At 40.5% G+C, this 12,484-nt stretch overlaps 1 protein-coding gene across 3 annotated transcripts; it reads left to right on the forward strand.

Annotated features, from left to right (window-relative positions):
• The first annotated feature begins 2,137 nt into the window (after window positions 1-2,137).
• On the forward strand, window positions 2,138-10,881 carry hhatla (hedgehog acyltransferase like, a). 3 transcript variants are annotated; one of them, XM_042107836.1, is made up of 12 exons: window positions 2,138-2,161; window positions 5,323-5,435; window positions 6,500-6,567; window positions 6,706-6,819; window positions 7,773-7,967; window positions 8,161-8,370; window positions 8,745-8,916; window positions 9,040-9,184; window positions 9,285-9,320; window positions 9,556-9,757; window positions 9,889-10,030; window positions 10,358-10,881. In XM_042107836.1, the coding sequence occupies exons 2-12, from the start codon at window positions 5,330-5,332 to the stop codon at window positions 10,483-10,485; spliced, it is 1,518 nt and encodes a 505-aa protein (XP_041963770.1). In that variant the 5' UTR covers window positions 2,138-2,161; window positions 5,323-5,329; the 3' UTR covers window positions 10,486-10,881. The 3 variants fall into 3 exon arrangements, with proteins under 3 accessions (XP_041963770.1, XP_041963761.1, XP_041963778.1); XM_042107827.1 differs by lacking the exon at window positions 2,138-2,161 and adding an exon at window positions 3,786-3,949 and having other exon boundaries at window positions 5,298-5,435; XM_042107844.1 differs by lacking the exon at window positions 2,138-2,161 and adding an exon at window positions 3,821-3,949.
• Window positions 10,882-12,484: the final 1,603 nt, after the last annotated feature.

Below are 12,484 nucleotides of genomic sequence, written 5' to 3' on the forward strand. Positions count from 1 at the left end.
TTCGCGTACCCCCTGAAATCAGTCCACGTACCCCTGGGGGTACGCGTACCCCAGTTTGACAACCGTGGCTGTAGATAAAATGTGAGTATGAGCCTTCAGTCTCTTCTCCAGGTTTTCAGAGGACTTGTGGAGAGCCTCTTCATCAGACATAGCCTATCTCTGGTGAAGTAGTAGTCAAGAGAGAAGGGATCTTGAGACATTAAATCAATGTCCTGACTCATTGTGGTACAAAAAATGCCATTGCTAAATTCCCAACCTGGCTCATTCAGTCGGCCCCCTAATCATCCCCCAGTGTAGTAGGCCCTCATGTATTCTCTCCACCTCAAGCTGGTATGTGTTACATAAATGCAATGTGTGGCTTTTGTTGTTGCTATTGTTGTTACTGCTGCGGCTGCTGCTGAAGATCCTCCAGAGGACCATTTAAACAGAGAGTATCATTGGCACAGAACTAACCTCCATGGACACTCAAGGCTACACCCACCGATGCAGATACAAACTGCAGGTATATACATCACCCTGGACACTCTTTTCAGAGCATTAGACTGCTCTCCTGTAGCTATCAGACTGGCTTTAAATGATGGGAAGAATATTCATATAACTATAGTAGTAGTATAATAGTAGTAAAACTATTTTTCACTTTTTATATTTATTATGCCTTTAATTATTATTTCGTTATTTTCATGCACAGTGAGAGATGTACAAGTGCCCATTGCACCACTTCCCATGCACATCTGCAGGATGTCAGATGGCAAATAATGTTATATATGCATAATAATCTTCAAAATAATTAACAATAGCCTACATTTGGAGGTATAGGCTATTGATAAGGCTATGGCCGTTAAACTGTCTTTCACCCATACCATTTATGTTTAAATCTTATTTAAAAAATTAAATCTTAAATCTCAGTGTATTCTTAAATTGCACTATTCCTACCCTCCCTTTCAACAGTAGGCCATATTGTCTCCTAAAGGTGCCTGCAAGAACCATAGCAAATCCCATTAACTGAAAACAGGTTCCTCAAAGAACCCATCTCAATTAAGGTTCCTAAAGGAACCAAACACAGCATTGCAACTGATGCTTACTCTCCTAAGCCTCACATTTCTAACTTTATATCTGCGCTTTGTCCAATGTGGCTTATTTGTGATCTTGAGACATGCAAATATCCCTTTTATGCACACACACAAAACAAACCAACAAAAAACTGGAAATACAAAGAAACAAACCAGGTCACATCAAAATAATTACAGGAAAAAAAAAAACTTATTTTGGGAAGGTCGTATAGGCTACAACGTTTTATTTTTCATTAAATGCACTGATCGCTCTAGGTTAGGCCTATGGATTTGCTAGTATGCCTACCTGCCTTGCATGTGTCTCCTGAAATTGGCTAGGTTATTCCACTGAGCTCTAGCTGCTGTCATGAGCCACATATCATGCAAGCATATCTGCATCCATGGTCTAGAACAGTGGTTTTCAAAGTGGGGGCCGCGAGGGGATGCCAGGGGGGCCTCAGCAAGTTGGAAGGAAAAATAAAAGAAAAAAATAAATACATTTGAAAAATGTAAAATATACCTATTACTATGAGGGTTGTTATACAATGCCATTATAATAATGTGAGGCATATCTGAACATTATATTTCCCATGACAATTTTTACACACTGTATGCTCCATCGCGAAGTGCTTGTGGCTAAAATAATTATTAGGATTAGCTTAATGTATTTTTACATTTGCCGTAGTATTGTCGATGGGTTTAATAACACATCAAGGGGGTCTTTGGCCAGAACCTAGTGGGTCTTGTCGTGGAAAAGTTTGGGAACCCCTGGTCTAGAAGTTATGGGAAGTAAAAGCTTTACCCCAGATCGATGTAAAAGGAGGACCTGTTAGCCTACTCTGTGACAAACTCACATTCTGTACACAGATGTACTGTAGGCTACACGACTACCTTTCACTCATTCATCCAGTTAATTTATTCAACCCACAACAGTGCATTACTGCCAGTGATCACGGTGAATTAGCCTATTTCACAACAAACAAACAGCCCATTTCTCCATATCAGAGAGAAGAGTTTGAATCTTGCACTCTCAAGCCTCGTGAGTGGAATGTTTGGATATGTACAGCTATGTTACGTTCTGATGACATTCTTAGACCAACGGAAAAAGCAAGGTAAGTGTAACCGTTAACTGTAACTTTTATATCTGCAGCAATATTACAAGTTAAAACTTTGATACATCAGATAGTAAGGTCTATTGCTGTCCTTGTGAAATTAGAAATTGATGTTAAACTATTACTTACATAATGGCTACCAAAATAACGGTTATCAAAACTTTTTTATTATTAGTTAGAAGCTAGCTAGCTAACAGTTATGCTAATGTTACTAAAGCAATAGAAACTGCTCATTCAGACACACACGATTGTATGAGCTTTCTGGCTTGTGACTGCAGCAATGTTTCGATAGACAAACTTGAATGTTAGCTAAAATTTGTTCGTAAAAAAGATGTAATGTAAAACATCCGATCCAGCAGAAAAAGTAACGTTACAAAAAGTCAGTAATGACTAGTAGTAGCTAGCTATCATACCAGATAACACTGCGTTAAATAAGCAAAAATGCTTAAAGCGTTAAATAAGCAAAAATGCCATGTCAAACAGTGCTTGGGGTAGCCTGTATAGAAGCTAGCCCGGTATAGCCAAGATTGATGTCGATGGCAAAGCATTCTGCTTTGGGGAATTATTTGCTATGGCATGGCCATGGTATTCAAATATAGCCTACTGTAGATATGTTCAACATAGGCTGAAAGTTATGTTTAACGTGCCTTCTCCCAAAAAGTGTTAGTTATTAATCTCTAAAGTAATGAGTTAAAATCACAAACAACTTCAGGCGGTGCTCTCTTCCACCATAGCCTGGCCCATGCTAGATGGTGTTCTCCCCCGGTGCTCGTGGTTCAGTCCAACCACAAGCGCAAAAAAGGAAAATTAGAAAATTGACGCATCATTTCAATGTTTAACTTCTGAACAGAAAACCGTAACTGTGCTCAATTGAAAATCAAAATAAGCAACAATAACCCATTTACTGTGCCGTCCTAAAGAATGGATAACGGATTTTTAAGCCTATTTATATATTTTTTCATGTGAATTCTGCAAATAAAACATAGCACTGCAAAGCGTTACACGGACCCACTGCCTTATCCCACCTATAATGTTCTATTTATTGCAAATACTGTAGGCTACATATTCTACTGCTCTTCATTCCATTCTGTTCTGCTTTGTATTCTTGTATGTTTTTTATTCTTTATTTTTATATGTTAAGTGTATTGAGTGGTTGTACTTTGAGAGCGATTAACCGGAGTCAAATTCCTTGAAGTGCTTTGAATTGAAACCTGGCCAATAAAGCTGATTCTGATTCTGATTGTGAGCGAGGGGGTCGCTACTCTCCACTGTGCTTTAACCAGTCAGTCTGATGTGCCCATGTGCTTGATGGCTCTTATCTCGATGTAAACACAATTCTTTCTGATACAAACTCGCTGACACATTTAAGGCTGCTTACTAATGCAATTTTAGTATGGATTCTTTTGCCTTGGTTGTAGTGATTTTTTTTTACAAGAAGGAGAATTGAACAAAGTAGAAGGCTATTTGACGTTTTATACTAGGCTATGCATTGTGCAGTTACCGCCATGCCTGCCTGCGTATGTTTGACAGACAGACATGGAGCCACCCCTCTGCGGTGCCGGTGTAAAATATATATATATCTCGGTCCCCCCACCCCTCCTGCAGAGTTCGCAACATCCTCACTGGCCGCTGCTGGCTTCTACCGAGTGCACCATCGGCACTGTAAAAACTGGACGGATGTATTAGGGAAAGCCCATATTAAACCCCCTTTTCTTTTCTTTTTAATTATTTGGGGAGGTCAATATCAGATCTCCAGGTGTCTGACTGCCAGTGAGAAGCGGACGGAAGGTCAGTATTTAACAAGTGCACCATTTAAACACTTTAGCCTGCGATTAAACATTTTCCCAGCAGCTCCGAGTGTGTGGGCGTTTAGTGCACTGCAGCATCATTTACATCACAGTTATTGGTAGCCTATGCACTTTCTCGACGCACATATTTGGCGATATAAGAAAATTACATATTAGTAATTCAGTTGTTGTGATCTCATTTCAACACAGTTGAATAATTGTAGCCTCTCGACATAAGCGCATTAACCAGCTAATTATGTTATGCATGCGTTCATGGAGATTTACTTTTCATTTTATAATATTATCCTATTTTTTTTTTTTCGTTAGGCTACTTTGTTTTTAGATTGCGCTAATTTGTATAGGGCTACTTTAAACTATTCCCTGATGCGTCTCGAGATCACATAGCGCTGCAGCTGCCGTACCGTGGCGGAGCAACTGCTCATACTAAAATAGGAAGAGGCAGTATCGCACAGCTGACGGTGCTGTTTCGGAGGAGCTGTGAAAGGAGGCACTCCCATTTAAGTAACTGACTTTCCTCGGGCCCCCTATCTTCAGAGGATTACCAGTCAAATGCCAGTCTAGATAAACAGGCACTAAAAAACCCATTTACAGAACTTGCTCAATTGACAGTTGCAGGCTTAGTGATATTTTTCCTTCCTCGTCATGTATTTCATTGTAAGCTACTTCTGCTTTGCTGTTCTGGCAAGATGAATGGACATTTCTAGATTTCCATGCAGACCAAAAATCACTTGAAAATCATATTGCTGGGCTCTCCCAGAAGGCTATTCAAAGCAATGTGTTGTTAATGGGGGTTTAATGAGATATGTCTTGCCTGTTTCTGCCTATCAAGTCACTGTGCTCATTCATTGCGAGGTTAGTGAAAGTCTAGATTATATTAGATTCAACTTCATTGTCATTGTGCAGAATACAAGTACAAAGACAAAGAAATGCAGTTTGCGTCTAACCAGAAGTGCAAAAAAGCAGAAAAGTGCAATTTGATATACAAAGTATAGACAGGTGCATAGACAGGACAAGAAATATAGTGCTGTGTAGACAGTAATTGGTTTACAGAAGAGACATAGGCTATGAGACAGGCTTTAGTATATTGTGATGTGATGTAATTTGGACCATATTTCAGTTTTTATGTGAAAATGTGAATCCAATTCTCCTAAGCAGATTTCATTTATCATGTTTTACTCGTTGCCATCCCTTCATCTCCACCAACTGAATGGAATGTGTTGTTTGATAGGCTACAAAACAATCAATGAAACTTGCTGCCTCTCTTAATAGTTTAGCATTGGATGTGTTACACAACAGCTACTGATTTGTCGCCTGTGTTGTAAAACTAGAGTCCTGTGTGTTTGGTTCTAAAAGTCTGACCATGGGGATCAAGTCTGCTCTCCCGAAGTATGAGCTGTACTGCTATGCGGCCGTGCTGGGCCTGGCCCTGACCTGGGCAGCCAGCTGGATCATAGAGGCCTCTGATGGTGAGTAGCTCTGTTGTAAGGTTTTAAACTTACTTTTGAAATTGTGGAAAATGTGGCAAAATCATCAGAAAAAGGCTTTATTTGTAGATTCAGATGCAGCATGCATTGCATAAAGAGATATAAAGATATGAGAGTCATACATTTATCTCTGTAAGAGAATCACCAAAGTAAGACATCCATGGAAACAGTCCCTCTGGATGCACTAAATTTGCCACTCTATTAGGGGTGCAGTAATCTTATCTGCTCAGTGAAGAATGTAATTAATGCTGTCCTATTTGTTCTGGAGGAAAAACTCTAGTTCACTAATGATTGTAATTTTACCTGCAAAAGTTATTCTGAGGGGGAAATATGTCAAGCTTTATTTTGATAGATGCTCACAAATATAATATTATATTACACTTCTAAGATCATGTCTGAGTCAACACTGCAGAGATGAAGTGAACAGAAGTACTTCATGTAGGAACTGTCATTGGAGGACCCCCCCTCCCAATGTCACATCTGAAGTCAGTATCTGTTGTGGCTGTGAACTGAATTACATATGTTAATACTAATGATTGGCTTCATTCTGACTCAGTCAGTAGTACAACATTGGTCTCCCCTCCTCTAAATGTCTACACTGATATGCCCCTCTGCGCTCACAGCTCACGTCACATCTAATCAAGCTCCACAGTCTGTCCCTGACCTGACCCTCCCAATCTAATATCCCCAGGTGATTATTAATTCAATCAAGAGCTGCCACAGAGATAGGTCTACTGGCGAGCAGTTAGCTGTATCACATCATGGGGAAGGTGCAGTTGGTGTCTGGACCTGCTGTGGTCCGTGAATCCCATTGTTACTGATTATGTAACACTTTTTTTTTCATTGCAAAAGACCAAACAATGGTATAATCCAAAAATAGATTATGGTTTGGGGATTATGGTGGAATGAACAGACAGCATTGCCTGGTGAAATGTCGGTTATGCAATTATGCAATGCTAGCATCAGCTCAGTAGAGTTTCCACCGATTGTAGCGTAAGTCTGACTATTACAACTGAAACACAACATATATCTTTCTTTACTTGCAGAGAATGTGGGCAGAAAGGTGTTTAAAAGCAGTGTGAAGCCAGGATGGAGTTATTTTGGCAGGAAAATGGTAATCAAAACCTGAAACAGGTGTATCACTGTGGAAGCAGCAACGCATTTCAGAACAGTTATTGTCACACATATTCTGGTGTTATTTATTTAGGGTGTTGGATTCATGATAGCCTTATTGTACTTTGTTGTTTTCAAGGATGTGGCTGATTTTGAATGGGTGATGTGGTTCACAACATTCCGCAATCACATCCTCTTCGCCCTTTCTGGTCATGTGATCTTTGCCAAGATTTGCTCCATGATCTCCCCTAAGGTGGGTGTGACTAAACATCTTTGTTCATGTGCATCAGCATGGGTTACTGATAGCAGTGATGTGTGACTGTAGATGATTTCGGGTTTTTAACTGGTTAAAGATGCAGTTCACTATTCATTTTTGGTTTTATGAAAGGTTGTGGATGTTTGAACTCAACAACCAATGAAATGACATCCCTTCCCTCCATGCCCCTGCAGCACAGTGTGGATGGGCTGGGCTTGTTTATGGCTTGCTCTGAACCACTGGGTTTATTTCACATTTATAGAGCCAAGACAGACTGTCTTTAAACACAGTAATTTGTTTGTTTTTTTTACTACAAACACTATGCAGACTTCTAGAGGAATTAGTAAAACATGACATGGGATTAAAATCATGGATAGCTCATGGGATTAAAGTCATGGATAGCTCTTTTGATTGGGATCAGTAGGCTATTCATGACTAGCATAGATCAGCACCACAAAATTTATTATAGTATTTGTTATCATCAACTGAATATCAGTAATGTTTATAACATGTACATTTTTGCTCTGTTTCCTGCATTCACTGAAGATTGGTTTTAAGCCAGGCCAGGTAACAGAAATGTAGTTATTTGTTAGAAAGTTATGTCAACGCATATTCATCTTATTTTTATGATTCATTTATTTATTGTGCATTTCCACATTTGCAGTTCTGATTTAATTTCATCTGTGGTGTTAATTCATTAGACCTTCTGTAACCACTATTAGTTTGTGACAATTAAATACTGCATGTTAACATGATAATAATGACCAGAATTTCATTGGGCCACTTCTAACAAGTGTATCAAATAGGATCCTAGTTGATTAAAAAATACGCTTTTTGAATAATCTGGAGTCTCCAGAATGCACACAGTCTCCTCGAGAAGTATAGAGCTTTTCTTGAATGAACAGTGCTTGAGTTGAGAGCAGTGGTAACATATCTGGTGTTACCCATAGGACAGGGGTATGATGTACATGGTGTACGGCCTCTTTGCCATCCTGATCAGCATGGGCTGGTCCTTCATCACACTCATCCTGGCCCACTGCATCATGCTCTACTCCGTGGCCCTTGTGAAGAGGAAGTGGATCTGCTTTGTGGCAGGTCTCTGCAGTCTAGCCACTATCAAGATGGAGCCCTACGGGTCCTGGCAGGTAGGTGTCTGTTGAGAGATTGTAGAGTCATACCCCTACCTTTTACCCATAATGACACACATAGGTTCTCACTTTGATCACATTCAATGTGATCTTTCTTTGCTAATGAGGAGACTCTGTCCATGTTCTTTTTTTTCTGAAGTTCATGAGGATATATTTTGTTTTGTGTCCATGTACTACTCTACTCTCACAGGCTGGCTTTGTGACCGGATCCTTTGAGCTGCAGGACATTCTCTTCTATGGGGGCTGTGGGTTCTCCATCATGCGTTGTATGAGTTTTGCACTGGAGAACTGTGAGAAGAAGGATGGCAACTACACCTTCGTAGAACTACTCAAGTACAACTTCTACCTCCCTTTCTTCTACTTTGGACCTGTAATGACATTTGATCAATTCCGTTTTCAGGTAATGAATATTTCACCGCTCACTCTCAAGCTCCTTTAGACTTATGTCAACATCAGTTAAGATCAGTCATATATAATTCACCCTCCACTATTATATTCAAAAGTTGGTCTGTCTGTTTCAGCATCTCAAGGTACATTTTAGTTCTAGAGGAATGCATTTGTATGGAATAATATAGTTTCTAAAATTAGGCATGCATACTCACAACCTATTAAATACGTTACCCATAAAAATGCCCATGAGTATTACAAACTAGGTGGAGCTCATTGTATTCAGAAGATATTGGAAAGAGTGTACTTGAAGGCTGTATTTCATTTGTGATATTACGAAAGTACTAAGTGTAGTGTTGACATGGTTGTGCTGTTAAACATACACAGGCCAACAACCCCAACCTAACTCGCAAGGACAGAGAGATGTGGGACATCACCATTAAAGCTCTTGTTCACCTGGGTGCTATTCTGATGGTGGACGTCTTCTTCCATTTCCTCTACATTTTGACAATCCCGGCGGACATGAAACTGGTGAAACAGCTCTCCGACTGTTCTCTTGGTTTGTGCACACCATACACATTCCTAACCCACCAATATCAGATGTCTGTGTGTTTTGTAAGGAATGATCACAGATAGTATATGTAATGCAGTCTCTCTGTTTTGCCAATCTTTTCCTTACCAGCTGGTTTGGCTTACTCCAACCTGGTGTACGACTGGGTGAAAGCAGCCGTCATGTTTGGTGTTATCAACACTGTGGCTAGACTGGACCATCTCGACCCACCTCAGCCACCTAAATGTATTACTATGCTCTATGTTTTTGCTGAAACGTAAGTATCTTTGTTTGTGTGGACACTAGGTATGCCACATACATGAAATAAAGCAGAGTAAACGTGTGATAAAAATGTTTTTCCTGTCTTTCCGTATTAGGCATTTTGACAGGGGAATCAACGACTGGCTTTGCAAGTGAGTATTGGGAAACATCATATACATCATTAACACCTCTGTCTAGAATACAGTATGCAAGTTTTCCATTACTTTGGTACTAGTTGGGCAGCCACTGATAAATGGAACACTGGTAAAATAATATTGTCAATTAAGGTAAGGTAAATGTGTCATCCAAAGAGGTGAATTTCCAAAAACAGAAGAGTGCTGTTTGCTGAGTCTGATTGGATCCTTTCTCTCTAAACACCCTGAACAGATATGTGTATGACTACATTGGGAAAGACCACGATGGGATTTTCAGGGAGCTTGTTGCTACCATTTGCACATTCATCGTCACAACTTTGTGGCTGGGTCCTTGTGAGCTTGTGTACATCTGGTCCTTTTTCAACTGCTTCGGTCTGAACTTCGAGTTGTGGGTTGCTAAACTCTGCTCACTGCCACCTTTCTCAACAATTGAGGTAAAAACATTGAGAAAGCACAGATCCTTTTTAATGAACACATGTGGAAATAGTTATCTGCTTCTGCGAGAGGAGATAAAAGCTATAATGTTGTGGTTGTAAATATCATCATCTCTTCAATGTTTCCACAGGGGCTTTTGTCTGAAGCCATGTCACGCAGAATCAGGAGTGTATTCAACGCACTGAACTTCTGGCAAATCATCCTTTACAACATCCTTGCCCTGAACAGCCTGGACTTCGCCAAGCTTGTTGCTAAGCGACTGGTTGTGAAAGGTAACAAAGAGTTTGGAGTTTGGTGAATGAATGTGAATTAGAAAACCATGTACACTTTTCCTCTTCTACTATATGGACCAGTAGGCTTATTTAAATGTATCTTTGCAACAAAAGCATGCACAGAAATATAAACAGGTTAACATAATCATGGAAATAAGATACTCAAATGATGTGAAAGAAGTGGGAGGAAGGGGAGGAAGAGAACACAAAGGGAGAGTGAGACAGAAATGAAAAGCTCTTAGCATAGCCAGCGGGACATCCATCCGGACATTTGAGAGTGCAGGGATTGTGGTGAGAGTACAGTCATGCTCTTTGTTCCCACTGCAGGCTTTCCACTGTCCACTCTGGCCGTGCTGTTTGTGACCTACTGTGGTGTACAGCTGGTGAAGGAGCGAGAGAGGCAGCAGGCCCTGCAGGAGGAGCAAGAGGCTGTCGAGAAACCCAAGATTGAGTAAAAAAGACAGTGGACTGACCAGTCGAGGCCAGTTTGAGCTGCGCCTCACGTATCTCGCTCTCTTCTGTCTGTGTGAGCCTACATACCAAGACCGAGCCGCTCCATCGCCCAAGCCACCACCGTGCTGCACAAATCTGTTGCTGTTTGTGTGAAAGAAGGTGTCGCATCATGTTGAACTGTGAATAGCCCTCAAGTGCACTTGCTGTAGATAAACATCACCTCTCCTTGGACTGAAACATGATCACACAAGCACAACATGTACACATCCAAATGCCTACACACACACACATACACACACACATACTTTTAACATTAATATGAAAGCCTTGCCAAATATTTTATGCAGATAAGTTATAATAATATATTGTATAATATATTAAAATTATAATATATACAATTGTATGGCTGTGTGTGTTGGTTTTTAGTTTTAAGCATGCTAATTTAAAAGCACATGACTCCACAATACTGTAGCAAGCGTAAACTGTGTAAATTGCATGTGTTTATGTTTGCTTCAATACCTAAGGCAAGATTGACGATTGATGGATTTCTCAAATGGCATTAAAATTTTATTTATTAAAATGATCAGACAAAGGGTAAAATGGCAGCTGGACAGTTGCTCTCCAGCTGCCATATAGTGGATCCAGTCACCTCCCTTGCCATACCTGAATGTCTGTATCTATTAATATGATAGAGTTCCTGTACCCAACAGCAGGGGAGAGAGCAGCTAATCTGCTGGGAATATCTGTAAAGCACAAGAATGGGATGATATCCAACTTAAGCCCCCCTTTGCTCAGCTGCTTATAGGTATGGAAGTCACACTGCTATTCAACATGGATACCCATGACAGGTGATCAGCACACAAAGATAATACCAATACTATTTTAAACTGAATTAAATGAAAGTTGGTTCATTTGTTGATTGTATGTTAATGATATAACAAAAGTTAATAATCATATCACAACTACCTTATAAATCCAGTTTATCAGCAATACCAGTAATCTTTTCCGCACAAGTCAGACCCACAGTTTTAACTTGTGACACAGTGTGAGGGGAATGTCCTGGCGTGTCGCTAAAAAGGCAGTGTGCTCATATCCCAAGTCATACTGTCACACACACACACACACTTGCTTTTAACCCACCATCATTTCCCCCCTGTGCGGGTAGATTAACTCTGACATTTGACATCACTCAGGCAGGCTCCAGTGCTCTGCGTGGTGAAGAAGCGTGGGCTAAGAGGCCCTCATTAGAGTGGGCCCTGTGGGGGGAAATTCTGGTGATATGGGTCAGCCACTCAGCCTGCTAACCTCGAGACTTGGCCGGTATCAGCTCAGTGGCAGAGATTAAAACACTCTCTGACCCACACACTGACTCTGGCTGTCAGATTCTCTGAGGGTGCAGGTTGCTGTCATTGTAGGGCTATTTAATGATATACAGTTCTAGATTTCCTTGAGTCATATAACTGATATTCATTTTATTTTTTCATTTTGCATATTGAATTACAATGCCAAAGACTGGGTATATGCCTTCATCTACAAATACTTTAAGTCATCATACACAACATGGCACATTTCAAAATACCTTCCAGCTGAGACCACAAGGGGGGCCCAGTTGTCTTGATGACAGAAGACATTCAAACCATTTCCACTACACGTCTCTTAATGTGTTCTTTATCTAATGAATCTCAGGAGCGTATATATGACTCAGAGATGTAAGACTGACACAAGACCCATTTCCTATTGGTTGGTCCACATTGATACATGCACACCAACCTTACTCAAAGGGCCGGGCCTGAAGACCTGATACTCCCTGTGGACATGCGCCTCAGCTGGTCAGCTCTAGACTGCGTAAAGATGGAGGATGGGCAGCTCAAGTTACAGCCTCTCCAAAATGGACTCCTAGTAGTTTTGTGAGTAGGACTCTATAAATAAATACAGGCTAGTGGGTTAGCTGATTGCCAGAGACAGCTGAAGAGTGCATTCACTCTGACACATTCTGGCATG

The sequence above is a fragment of the Alosa sapidissima genome, chromosome 1 (assembly GCF_018492685.1).
Source record: "Alosa sapidissima isolate fAloSap1 chromosome 1, fAloSap1.pri, whole genome shotgun sequence".
NCBI classification, from domain to species: domain Eukaryota; kingdom Metazoa; phylum Chordata; class Actinopteri; order Clupeiformes; family Clupeidae; genus Alosa; species Alosa sapidissima.

What these genes read in the sequence shown, in the direction of transcription:
- hhatla (XM_042107836.1), top strand. Translation starts at nt 5,330, where the DNA reads ATGGGGATCAAGTCTGCTCTCCCGAAGTATGAGCTGTACTGCTATGCG. An exon ending in ATCAACGACTGGCTTTGCAA is followed by an intron (nt 9,321 to 9,555) that starts GTGAGTATTGGG and finishes CACCCTGAACAG; the next exon opens with ATATGTGTATGACTACATTG. An exon ending in TAAGCGACTGGTTGTGAAAG is followed by an intron (nt 10,031 to 10,357) that starts GTAACAAAGAGT and finishes TTCCCACTGCAG; the next exon opens with GCTTTCCACTGTCCACTCTG.